Source organism: Mizuhopecten yessoensis, unplaced genomic scaffold (genome assembly GCF_002113885.1).
Source record: "Mizuhopecten yessoensis strain PY_sf001 unplaced genomic scaffold, ASM211388v2 scaffold1387, whole genome shotgun sequence".
NCBI lineage: Eukaryota > Metazoa > Mollusca > Bivalvia > Pectinida > Pectinidae > Mizuhopecten > Mizuhopecten yessoensis.
In genome coordinates, this window is record NW_018404021.1 from 34,445 (window position 1) to 47,863 (window position 13,419).

The 13,419-nt window shown below is 35.0% G+C and overlaps 1 protein-coding gene across 3 annotated transcripts in view; it reads left to right on the top strand.

The window, feature by feature from the left end:
* LOC110461123 (kynurenine--oxoglutarate transaminase 3-like) overlaps positions 1-12,893 on the top strand; it is a 23,446-nt gene extending 10,553 nt beyond the window's left edge. For all 3 annotated transcript variants that reach the window (XM_021514455.1, XM_021514435.1, XM_021514446.1), the window contains 10 exons: positions 1,674-1,772; positions 2,085-2,234; positions 2,687-2,773; positions 2,929-3,048; positions 3,528-3,648; positions 4,332-4,498; positions 5,671-5,872; positions 9,778-9,851; positions 10,309-10,395; positions 11,414-12,893. In XM_021514455.1, coding sequence (XP_021370130.1) covers positions 1,674-1,772; positions 2,085-2,234; positions 2,687-2,773; positions 2,929-3,048; positions 3,528-3,648; positions 4,332-4,498; positions 5,671-5,872; positions 9,778-9,851; positions 10,309-10,395; positions 11,414-11,473 — 1,167 coding nt within the window. In that variant the 3' untranslated portion in view covers positions 11,474-12,893. The remainder of the gene's footprint in view (positions 1-1,673; positions 1,773-2,084; positions 2,235-2,686; positions 2,774-2,928; positions 3,049-3,527; positions 3,649-4,331; positions 4,499-5,670; positions 5,873-9,777; positions 9,852-10,308; positions 10,396-11,413) is intronic.
* The last annotated feature ends 526 nt before the right edge of the window (positions 12,894-13,419 follow it).

Sequence of the window (13,419 nt, forward strand, 5' to 3'; positions counted from 1 at the left end):
AAATCAGACAAGTGCCACCATAGCAACCGTTATTTACTTTCCTCGCCTAGAATTGACAGTGACCCTCAGAAATTGTTCATTTAACATATTTCGCTAGAAAAAAAAGATTTTCTTCAGCTGTAATTATGGAAATAAAATTTATTGACATTACTGACTTTGCTTATTTAATCTGTATGCTGAATCAAGTGGAAAAAAACATCTAAAGTAGTGTAATTAGAATGAAAACAGATATTTTACCCATTTTCAATAAATACAACTTTATGTATTAGTAACCATGGCTACCGGGTGCTGAACTGAGTGAAACAGACTGAAATCTAGTATGAATGCATCAGGAGATAGCCTGTAAACTATTTGATGTTTGGTATCAACTTTACCAATAACACAATTGACACATATGTGATGAATTGCAGAATTTCACAAGTGCCTGTGAAAAGTGCAAGTTACCTCCCTTTATACATCCACAGGTAACAGGCTATCGACCTTTATATTGACCTATCTATGTAACGGGGTTTTTGGCGTTTTTGAGTAGTTTTAAGTATTAATGAATGAAAGTGAGGCTGAATCAAGCATAAAAAGACATTTTTTCAGAAAAAATCAAGTTCTGTGTGTATATGGTAGTAGTATACAGTAGAAATGGCCCGACTCTGATAAACAAGGCACATGTCGAGGAAATGTAAACACAGCGGATTTACCCTACACAACACATGTATACATGTATATATATTTGTAAACTGCATTACATTTACAATACATATAAAGTACTGAGAAGTGTATAAACCTCTTTTTTCTATGTATGTCACTTGTGTTACCACATCAAAAATTACCAAAAAATGCCAAAAATTGCTATTTTTAACCCAAAATTTGACCCCCGCAACTAGTTATTTTTTTCCTAAGCTCTGTCTGAAATTAAAGATTACCTACCTGGTTGCAGAATTATCTGGGTCCCAGTAAAGTTGTAAAACTTGATTTTTTGCAATTTTTGCGTCATGTGCTGTTGTCAAAATGTTGCCTCCTATAAAGCTAGCTTTTCATGTGTACGCACCCTTTCGGATTATGGCCAACATTTTATTCTCGAACCAAAAAAATCTTCTTTCTTTTTACAAATGTGGAGCTCACATAGCCCACTTCATCATGCTTAAACCAATTTTAGTACAGTTTTATTTTTATATATTTTTTACATATCATTATACAGGGGTTAGCCATTTAACAAAAATATCACCAATGGCCACAACCCTATACTGTATACTGCTACCTTTGTAGAAGTATAAAATACATGATTGTGATGTGTTTGTATTTGACAGGGTTTTGTAGAAGTATACAAAACTTGATTGTGATGTGTTTGTATTTGACAGGGTTTTAATTTGTTTGTATTTGACAGGGTTTTAATGTGTTTGTATTTGACAGGGTTTTGTAGAAGTATATACAATACATGATTCAGATTGTATTGTGTTTGTATTTGACAGGGTTTTAATGTGTTTGTATTTGACAGGGTTTTGTAGAAGTATATACAATACATGATTGTGATGTGTTTGTATTTGACAGGGTTTTAATGTGTTTGTATTTGACAAGGTTTTATTGTGTTTGTATTTGACAGGGTTTTGTAGAAGTATATACAATACATGATTGTGATGTGTTTGTATTTGACAGGGTTTTAATGTGTTTGTATTTGACAGGGTTTTCCTGATTTCAAGCCACCCCAGCATGTTATTGATGAGATTGTCAAAGCTGTTAACTCAGACAATGCTCTGCTAGCTCAGTATGCTCGCAGCTATGTAAGTATACTCATGTTACTGGTACATAGCAAAATCATAAAGTTGTTTCATCAAGAAATAAAGCGAACGTTTTCCAAACTTTTAATCTTTTAATTAACAGTCGGAAATGAAAAAAAAGTGTTTGCCCTGGAATATGTAGGAAACTGAATTGCATATCATCCTTATTGCTATGAATATGCATTTCAATTCTTGTAAATTATTGTACCTAGTTAGCATGGTACCCACAAAGGTATGTTAAAATACACAGTACAAGATAGTAGTGAGCTGTTGTATATCGTAATAAATGTATCAGGATATGTGATATACTTGCAGGGACACCCACGACTAGTAAATGTCCTGTCCAAGCTTTATGGCCCCCTCATGAAACATGAGATCAACCCAATGACAGATATCACAGTGTGTGTGGGGGCATATGGTGTGCTCTTCTGTGCTGTCCAGGGATTGGTCAACCCAGGTGATGAGGTAAGTATAGTGAGGCAAGGGTGTGTAAGGTCATTGTGATGTGGGCAACATGATATCATCAAGGTGAGACGGTGTGGTTGGTGTGTGGTTGGTGTAGGGTAGGTATAATTAGGGTTGGGGAGTGTAGTCAGAGGTCGGGTGAGTGCAGTCCGAGGTCGCTAAGTGTGGTATGGGTGGTTTTGGTATTGTCAGGACAGTTTGGATGTGATAAAAGTGGGGTGGGTGTTCAGATTGAGATGGATGTGGTCAGATTGAGGTGGGTGTGGTCAGATTGAGGTGGGTGTGGTCAGATTGAGATGGGAGTGGTTATATTGAGGTGGGTGTGGTCAGATTGGGGTGGGTGTGGTCAGATTGAGATGGGTGTGGTCAGGTTGAGGTGGGAGTGGTTAGGTTGAGTTGGATGAGATTTTAATGATTATGTTTCAAGTGTCTTATTACCGTTTCTTCATCAGGTGATCATTGTTGAACCGTACTTTGACTGTTATGAACCCATGGCCATGGTAGCTGGAGCCACCCCTGTATTTGTACCCATCAGACCAGTGAGTACAGAATAGACTTCTGCCAATGAGTGATGTAATTCAGTGTTTATTTCTATATTTCTATTTTAGACAAAGTCTAGTATGATGTTCAGTGTGTCGTTTTGTATTTCAGACTAAGTCAAGTGTGATGTTCAGTGTTTTGTTGTGTATTTCAGACAAAGACTGGTGTTATGTCCAGTGCTGACTGGAAACTTGATCCTCAAGAGCTGGCCAGCAAATTCTCCAGCAAAACAAAAGCCATCATCATCAACAACCCTAATAACCCAATTGGCAAGGTAAGTGTTAGATAAAGGTGCTGGTTCGCATGGTTTTCCTCTGACTTTGTGATGACCTTGTCTGGTATTCTGTAGTGTAAGTACAAAAGTTCCTCTGACCTTGTTATGACCTTGTCTGGTATTCTGTAGTGTAAATACAAAAGTTCCTCTGACCTTGTGATGACCTTGTGATGCCCTTGTCTGGTATTCTGTAGTGTAAATACAAAATGTCCTCTGACCTTGTTATGACCTTGTCGGGTATTCTGTAGTGTAAATACAAAAAAGTTCCCAAGACCTTGTGATGACCTTGTCTGGTATTCTGTAGTGTAAATACAAAAAAGTTCCCAAGACCTTGTGATGACCTTGTCTGGTATTCTGTAGTGTAAATACAAAAGTTCCCCTGACCTTGTCCAGATTTGTTATTTTGTAGTGTAAGCTAATAATAACATCAAATAAGTTTTTCTGATGACGACCTTGATAATTATTGTTGTTTTTGGTAGGTATTCAAGGAGGATGAACTTCAGATGATTGCTGACCTCTGTATAAAACATGATGCTATCTGTATAGCTGATGAAGTGTACGAATGGCTCACCTATGACAACAGTAAACATGTCAAAATTGGTGAGTTCCTAGTGCAGGTGAACTTCAGGAATATGTTTTTACCCCGACGTTAGAGAGTAATATCTCTCTTGATATCATCAGTTAATGCTGTGTTGACTTGAGAAATTGCTTGTGTACAAACTAGGCGACAGTTAGAGCTGTCACGATACACTTAACCCACGATTCAATACGTATCTCGATATTTGTACCACGATTCCACTCTTTTGATTTGAAGCTTCCGAAGCATCACAAATTTTCATTTCATTACCTCGGTCCGCCATTTTGTTATGAACACTTTGTGAAAATTGTATCCACGCAGCCAATTGGCTGAGGAATTAGAGATCAGCCAATGAAATTGAACGTCTCACAGACGTTTCGGCTGAAGCGGCATACACTAATATTCAGATCGTGACATATCGAAAATCTGGAAAAAGATATCGTGAATCGAATCGAACATCAATAATCACGGTACAAGTGCATCGCGGTGAATCGTGACGCCTCTAGCCACAGTCTAGGTTTATCTATTGAAAAACTTATCACATGAGGTTTAGACAGATCACTAATAATTTTGAGATTAAAATGACAAGCTATTTTAAAGTTACTTTGTATTATATCTTCATAAATAAGTTTTTATATAGATGTGCAGGGATAGTTCTCAATTAAGCCAAAAATCTATAAAACTTTGTGTTTGTGTTTGACTTCAGCGTCACTGCCAGGGATGTGGGACAGAACCGTCACCATTGGCAGTGGAGGCAAGACATTTAGTGCCACAGGCTGGAAATTAGGCTGGGCCATAGGACCTCAGTCACTCATTCAACCCATGCAGATCCTGCATCAGAATTGTATCTACACTAGTCCAACACCCATACAGGTAATTCGTCATATTCTTATAGGTAATAAACAACACCCATACAGGTAATACATCATATTCTTATAGGTAATAAACAACACTCATACAGGAAATACGTCATATTCTAATAGGTAATTAACAACACTTGTACAGGTAATATGTCATATTCTTATAGGTAATAAACAACACCAATACAGGTAATACGTCATATTCTTATAGGTAATAAACAGCACCCATACAGGTAATACATCATATTCTTATAGGTAATAAACAACACCCATACAGGTAATACGTCTTATTCATTCTTATAGGTAATAAACAACACCCGTACAGGTAATACATCATATTCTTATAGGTCATAAACAACACTCATACAGGTAATACATCATATTCTTATAGGTCATAAACAACACCCATACAGGTAATACATCATATTCTTATAGGTAATAAACAACACCCATACAGGTAATACGTCTTATTCATTCTTATAGGTAATAAACAACACCCGTACAGGTAATACATCATATTCTTATAGGTAATAAACAACACTCATACAGGTAATACATCATATTCTTATAGGTCATAAACAACACCCATACAGGTAATACGTCATATTCTTATAGGTAATAAACAACACCCATACAGGAAATATGTCATATTCTTATAGGTAATAAACAACACCCATACAGGTAATACATCATATTCTTATAGGTAATAAACAACACCCATATAGGTAATACATCATATTCTTATAGGTAATAAACAACACCCATACAGGAAATATGTCATATTCTTATAGGTAATAAACAACACCCATACAGGTAATATGTCATATTCTTATAGGTAATAAACAACACCCATATAGGTAATACATCATATTCTTATAGGGAATAAACAACACCCATACAGGTAATATGTTATAAATTATAGGTAATAAATCACACTCGTACAGGTAATACATCTTATTCTTATAGATCATAAATCACAATCTTATAGGTAATAAACCACACCCGTACAGGTAGTAAACCACACCCGTACAGGTAATAAACCACACTCTACAGATAATAAACCACACGTGTACAGATGATACGCTACACTTTGTCTGGAGTATGAGTTAGTTGTATGTACATATCCCTATTAACAGGAATCCATGGCTGAGTACGAGTTAGATTGTATGCCTCCATTTTTAACAGGAAGCCGTGGCTGCAGGTCTGGAATACGAGTTAGATCTGAAGATTAAGAACAAGCTGGAGGACTGCTATCTTTACTCTCTGGCTAAGGAAACTCAGCCCAAACGTGATAAACTGGCCGCCATGTTACAGGACATCGGCATGGATGTGACAATGCCTGAGGGTGGATATTTCCTTATGGCTGACATCTCTAAAATTAAAAACAGTAAGTAATATAGAAAATAAGTTCCCNGCAGTAATATAACAGTCAGTTAGAGCAGTAATATAACAGTCAGTTAGAGCAGTAATATAACAGTCAGTTAGAGCAGTAATATAACAGTCAGTTAGAGCAGTAATATAACAGTCAGTTAGAGCAGTAATATAACAGTCAGTTAGAGCAGTAATATAACAGTCAGTTAGAGCAGTAATATAACAGTCAGTTAGAGCAGTAATATAACAGTCAGTTAGAGCAGTAATATAACAGTCAGTTAGAGCAGTAATATAACAGTCAGTTAGAGCAGTAATATAACAGTCAGTTAGAGCAGTAATATAACAGTCAGTTAGAGCAGTAATATAACAGTCAGTTAGAGCAGTAATATAACAGTCAGTTAGAGCAGTAATATAACAGTCAGTTAGAGCAGTAATATAACAGTCAGTTAGAGCAGTAATATAACAGTCAGTTAGAGCAGTAATATAACAGTCAGTTAGAGCAGTAATATAACAGTCAGTTAGAGCAGTAATATAACAGTCAGTTAGAGCAGTAATATAACAGTCAGTTAGAGCAGTAATATAACAGTCAGTTAGAGCAGTAATATAACAGTCAGTTAGAGCAGTAATATAACAGTCAGTTAGAGCAGTAATATAACAGTCAGTTAGAGCAGTAATATAACAGTCAGTTAGAGCAGTAATATAACAGTCAGTTAGAGCAGTAATATAACAGTCAGTTAGAGCAGTAATATAACAGTCAGTTAGAGCAGTAATATAACAGTCAGTTAGAGCAGTAATATAACAGTCAGTTAGAGCAGTAATATAACAGTCAGTTAGAGCAGTAATATAACAGTCAGTTAGAGCAGTAATATAACAGTCAGTTAGAGCAGTAATATAACAGTCAGTTAGAGCAGTAATATAACAGTCAGTTAGAGCAGTAATATAACAGTCAGTTAGAGCAGTAATATAACAGTCAGTTAGAGCAGTAATATAACAGTCAGTTAGAGCAGTAATATAACAGTCAGTTAGAGCAGTAATATAACAGTCAGTTAGAGCAGTAATATAACAGTCAGTTAGAGCAGTAATATAACAGTCAGTTAGAGCAGTAATATAACAGTCAGTTAGAGCAGTAATATAACAGTCAGTTAGAGCAGTAATATAACAGTCAGTTAGAGCAGTAATATAACAGTCAGTTAGAGCAGTAATATAACAGTCAGTTAGAGCAGTAATATAACAGTCAGTTAGAGCAGTAATATAACAGTCAGTTAGAGCAGTAATATAACAGTCAGTTAGAGCAGTAATATAACAGTCAGTTAGAGCAGTAATATAACAGTCAGTTAGAGCAGTAATATAACAGTCAGTTAGAGCAGTAATATAACAGTCAGTTAGAGCAGTAATATAACAGTCAGTTAGAGCAGTAATATAACAGTCAGTTAGAGCAGTAATATAACAGTCAGTTAGAGCAGTAATATAACAGTCAGTTAGAGCAGTAATATAACAGTCAGTTAGAGCAGTAATATAACAGTCAGTTAGAGCAGTAATATAACAGTCAGTTAGAGCAGTAATATAACAGTCAGTTAGAGCAGTAATATAACAGTCAGTTAGAGCAGTAATATAACAGTCAGTTAGAGCAGTAATATAACAGTCAGTTAGAGCAGTAATATAACAGTCAGTTAGAGCAGTAATATAACAGTCAGTTAGAGCAGTAATATAACAGTCAGTTAGAGCAGTAATATAACAGTCAGTTAGAGCAGTAATATAACAGTCAGTTAGAGCAGTAATATAACAGTCAGTTAGAGCAGTAATATAACAGTCAGTTAGAGCAGTAATATAACAGTCAGTTAGAGCAGTAATATAACAGTCAGTTAGAGCAGTAATATAACAGTCAGTTAGAGCAGTAATATAACAGTCAGTTAGAGCAGTAATATAACAGTCAGTTAGAGCAGTAATATAACAGTCAGTTAGAGCAGTAATATAACAGTCAGTTAGAGCAGTAATATAACAGTCAGTTAGAGCAGTAATATAACAGTCAGTTAGAGCAGTAATATAACAGTCAGTTAGAGCAGTAATATAACAGTCAGTTAGAGCAGTAATATAACAGTCAGTTAGAGCAGTAATATAACAGTCAGTTAGAGCAGTAATATAACAGTCAGTTAGAGCAGTAATATAACAGTCAGTTAGAGCAGTAATATAACAGTCAGTTAGAGCAGTAATATAACAGTCAGTTAGAGCAGTAATATAACAGTCAGTTAGAGCAGTAATATAACAGTCAGTTAGAGCAGTAATATAACAGTCAGTTAGAGCAGTAATATAACAGTCAGTTAGAGCAGTAATATAACAGTCAGTTAGAGCAGTAATATAACAGTCAGTTAGAGCAGTAATATAACAGTCAGTTAGAGCAGTAATATAACAGTCAGTTAGAGCAGTAATATAACAGTCAGTTAGAGCAGTAATATAACAGTCAGTTAGAGCAGTAATATAACAGTCAGTTAGAGCAGTAATATAACAGTCAGTTAGAGCAGTAATATAACAGTCAGTTAGAGCAGTAATATAACAGTCAGTTAGAGCAGTAATATAACAGTCAGTTAGAGCAGTAATATAACAGTCAGTTAGAGCAGTAATATAACAGTCAGTTAGAGCAGTAATATAACAGTCAGTTAGAGCAGTAATATAACAGTCAGTTAGAGCAGTAATATAACAGTCAGTTAGAGCAGTAATATAACAGTCAGTTAGAGCAGTAATATAACAGTCAGTTAGAGCAGTAATATAACAGTCAGTTAGAGCAGTAATATAACAGTCAGTTAGAGCAGTAATATAACAGTCAGTTAGAGCAGTAATATAACAGTCAGTTAGAGCAGTAATATAACAGTCAGTTAGAGCAGTAATATAACAGTCAGTTAGAGCAGTAATATAACAGTCAGTTAGAGCAGTAATATAACAGTCAGTTAGAGCAGTAATATAACAGTCAGTTAGAGCAGTAATATAACAGTCAGTTAGAGCAGTAATATAACAGTCAGTTAGAGCAGTAATATAACAGTCAGTTAGAGCAGTAATATAACAGTCAGTTAGAGCAGTAATATAACAGTCAGTTAGAGCAGTAATATAACAGTCAGTTAGAGCAGTAATATAACAGTCAGTTAGAGCAGTAATATAACAGTCAGTTAGAGCAGTAATATAACAGTCAGTTAGAGCAGTAATATAACAGTCAGTTAGAGCAGTAATATAACAGTCAGTTAGAGCAGTAATATAACAGTCAGTTAGAGCAGTAATATAACAGTCAGTTAGAGCAGTAATATAACAGTCAGTTAGAGCAGTAATATAACAGTCAGTCAGTCAGTAATATAACAGTCAGTTAGAGCAGTAATATAACAGTCAGTTAGAGCAGTAATATAACAGTCTCCAGGGATCTAATCCTTGTCTTTCTATGCTGAATTTTTATATTCAGGACACTGTTGTTGATTATTATTGGTTTATTTCATCTTTATTATTTTTTCATAAAACTCCTCCAATGTATACTTTAATTTTTATGAGTGATTTATCAAAGCTGTTGTCTTGCTAGAAAGTAAAAAAGTGTCCAACGCCTAGCTACAGTTTTTGGCAGTGGTACTGTCATGCATATGGTGATTTGTAATAAACTAATGCTATGTTGAGCTGGTAGAGTATCGGGATTGGTGACCACTCCGAGCGTGTCACCGCCTTTCAGATTTGTCACAATATTAGTTGTGCAATTAAGACTCCTTGTTGTCTTGGCTGCTTTATCAAATGTAGATAATGTAATTAGTAGCATGTAACTTGAGAATATTTTAATTCATTCTGATAAAAAGTTATTGATTAGCTGTTTGAGGAAACAGATTTAAATACGCACTGCTTTGTATAGGATACTTGTGATCTGAAGTTATATTCACTAACATACTTTGGTTTCAGAAATTCAGCTGACTGATGACGGTAGTTCCGATCCATATGATTACAAGTTTGTCCGATGGATGACAGCAACAAAGGTTGGAAACTTAAAGTCCAGATTTTGTGTTTATAGTTAAAATGAATATTTACTAAAGAATATGATACATTGTCTTGAATATGCTATAAAGATCTGTCTTATTATTTTGAATATTCACGACAAAGATTTCGTTAATAGTTATTTCCTTGGATAAAAAGTGTTTAAAATATCTGTTATAATTGTCTTGAGGTGTAAATTTTATTCAAATATCAGCTCAAATTTTAAGACCACACAGTTATTGTCCATAGAAATATGTTTGTGAGGATATAAAAGATATTGCCTTATAAATGTCAAATTAATGGAGGTCCCATCATGATCTGTCTTCATTAGTATCAAATTAAGTGGCAAGATAGAAGATTCTTCTTTACCAATTAAGTTTCAAATTGTGTTTAGGCTTGTTTCCATGTTTAATATTTGTTAGTGCAGTGTAATATAACCTTACATAAAAACTCTTACAGAAATTGGCAGCCATTCCGCCATCAGCCTTCTACTCTAAGGGTCACAAGAATCTAGGAGAAAACTTCCTTCGGTTCTGCTTCATCAAGGTAGGTACACTGCAAACTAGGAAAGCACCTACATGTTTGGTAGTTGTTGTAATTGTCACTGCCGGTACATGTATTACTTTGTTATCCCTTGCTGTTTATCTGTCCTTCCAGTTATTTCTTGAGAATATCTCAAAAACTATTGCAGATTTTGTCTCCAAACTTGCCAGACAAGTCGGTCACACTGCAGAGGGGTGACTTTTTATATATATTTTGTTTATATCAAGGAATTTAGTTGTCATGGAAACAACATCTGAAATATGCGTATTTTTAGGATATGTTTGTGTTTCCTGAACATACTCAAAAAGCTACAGATTTGATCTTCTAATTTAGCACATGAGTTTATGAAACAACAACACCAAGAAAAGGTTCACATTCAAACAATTTTCTTATGCAACGATGTTTGCCAGCATACATAATAACCTAGCCTAGAATTTTGAAGTCTGTGAGTGGTGCAGGCCTGACCAAAAACTTGCTTGCATTATTGTTTCCATGTATGGCAAATAATAAGGACAGTCTGTGTACTATAGGGCTGTATGAACGGTGTAAAGGCATCTATGATATATGTCATCTTGCAGAGGGTTTGCTTTTGGTAATTTCACTTTTCTGATTTAGGGAGATTTTGAATTGGATACATTAAGTTAAAAATATGTTCATTTTGGTGCATATTTGCATTTCCGGAGTGCTATTTGCTATTTATATATTTTCTGAATTAGTTATTAATTTAGGTCAACTTCAAAACCTACTCATAAGAACCAAAATTGGATGTAACTACATCAAGGAGGAACAGGGGACATTGACGTGTACATCTTCTGGAGTATATAGATATTGTCCAAACAATTGATGGAACTACATCAAGGAGGAACAGGTGACATTGACGTGTACATCTTCTGGAGTATATAGATATTGTCCAAACGATTGATGTAACTACATCAAGGAGGAACAGGGGACATTGACGTGTACATCTTCTGCATTCCTACAAACCAACCTAATGTGTATGCTATTGTTTGTGATATTTCAGGATAATGAGACTCTGAGGAAGGCAGAGGTGATATTTAAGGAATGGAAGGAGTCTCTTTAAGTGGCCGTTCATGTCCTGCTGACGTCCATCTCTGTGTGCTCATCACACTAGGGGGAAATATTGTATACAGACTATCTAAATATACCGGACAGAAATGTCACTTCTGTGGATAAACAGACTTTTCTCAACGCTTAAATGATGTAAATTAAAGATGGTACTGTGTTAGGTGTCGGCCTATACAAGTAGGACTCTTCTAATGTAAGTCTGGATATTTTGGTGGCTTTTGTTCAAAACAGTATTTGAAAGTTTGGATTTTCGCTTCTTTTAATGAAGACCTGAGCTATGTTTATGATTTGAACGACCATTTAGTTTGAACTGTTATATTTCTTTTTGAAATTAGTTATTGTGTAAGTTTATCAAACATGGAATTGTCTATGGTTACTTTTAACACTTACCACTGATCAATATATGAGAAAAGCTAAATGTATTGATATGTTTACATTAAGGCCCAAGTATCCAGACTTACGGTTTATTAGAACTACCGGTATTATCAATCAAAGTTATTGACTACAGCCCAAGTATACGAACATATGTCATATTAAATCAACACTTTAATGTAATATCATAGTTATTGAATAAGGCCAAAGTATCCAGTCATAGAATATATTAAAACTGCTGTGAAAACTAACCTGTTTGACCTGTGTTTTACTCTGTTATATGTGCCATGTGCTATTTCCTGGTTATGAGAGGTCATCATTTCAACATTCATGTAGTGTACTGTTTAGCGATCCTGTAGATCACATGGCAGTACTCATATCACATATATATGTATATCTCGTGGTACATTGTATTCATTTAACATGCTTGATATGAAATAATAGGGTGAAGATAACTGATATTACACATAGAATCTGTTTTTTATGAAATTTTGACATATAATTTAGAGTATTGCTTTGCATTTATTATTTTAAGCAAGATTGTTGCTGTGATATTTAGGTCCTTTACCATGCTACTAGAATGAATAAATAAAACAACAGGCTTCATGTCACTTAAGCGGTGGATCCAGAGAGATTTTCTAGGACTACCCCTGCCCCCCCCCCCAGCACCACAGTGTGGTGAGCATCAACTGCTGGTCAGTAGGTGTGGTCTCCTTCCTCTACTTACAGTCCGGAGTCTACATACAGATGATATTTGGCTCCTCGGCATAAAATCAAAGATAATGATTTCATTTTTCCTTGTGTATGTAAAGCCATACATACATAGAGATATTGTGTTTTGACAAATTTTACTTAGCAATCATGGTCTCACTTTGTTGACTATTTGTTGAAGAATTTTGGTGCTTATTTCTTCAGATCTACATGTCCTATTGGTTGTTTACTTTGTACACTTTGAGTGTGAGTGTGTTGTATCCATTTATACAGTGCCACATGTAAGATTATATTTACCAATATTATTGAATAAAAGATATTTTAAACTTGGAGTTGTCTTTCCTGTGTTACTGTTATACATCCTTTGAATACATTAATAATTAAGTCATAATTGATACAACTTAAATCTTTTAATTCAAATTCTGAAACAAAAGACTAGTTCACATTTACAGGAAAAAACCCGTTAAGTTCTGGCACTTATTTATTTCCAATTCAACAGACCCAAGGGTCCACTAACAGAATGGATAACAACATTACAACACAAGTATAAAATAGCACAGTCAGTTAGGCAGGTAATACAGATTAAAAGATACTCATATGTAAAACAAAAGGAATTAGTGATAGCAAATATTCTTTAACCGTACTGTTAACTCAGCGAGAGAGGAACAGAACGTATCACAGTCTGGTGCAAAAACAAGATAGTTAAAATTACATTGAATCCTGTTTAAAATACTATACTTTCTAACGTTGATTCTGCTTCTCTGGCAGTAAAACTGGTTACAACGAATTGATCGTAGATTACGACGAGGGACATAAAAACACATTTGCTTGACTAAATATGGACAATCAAAAGCACTA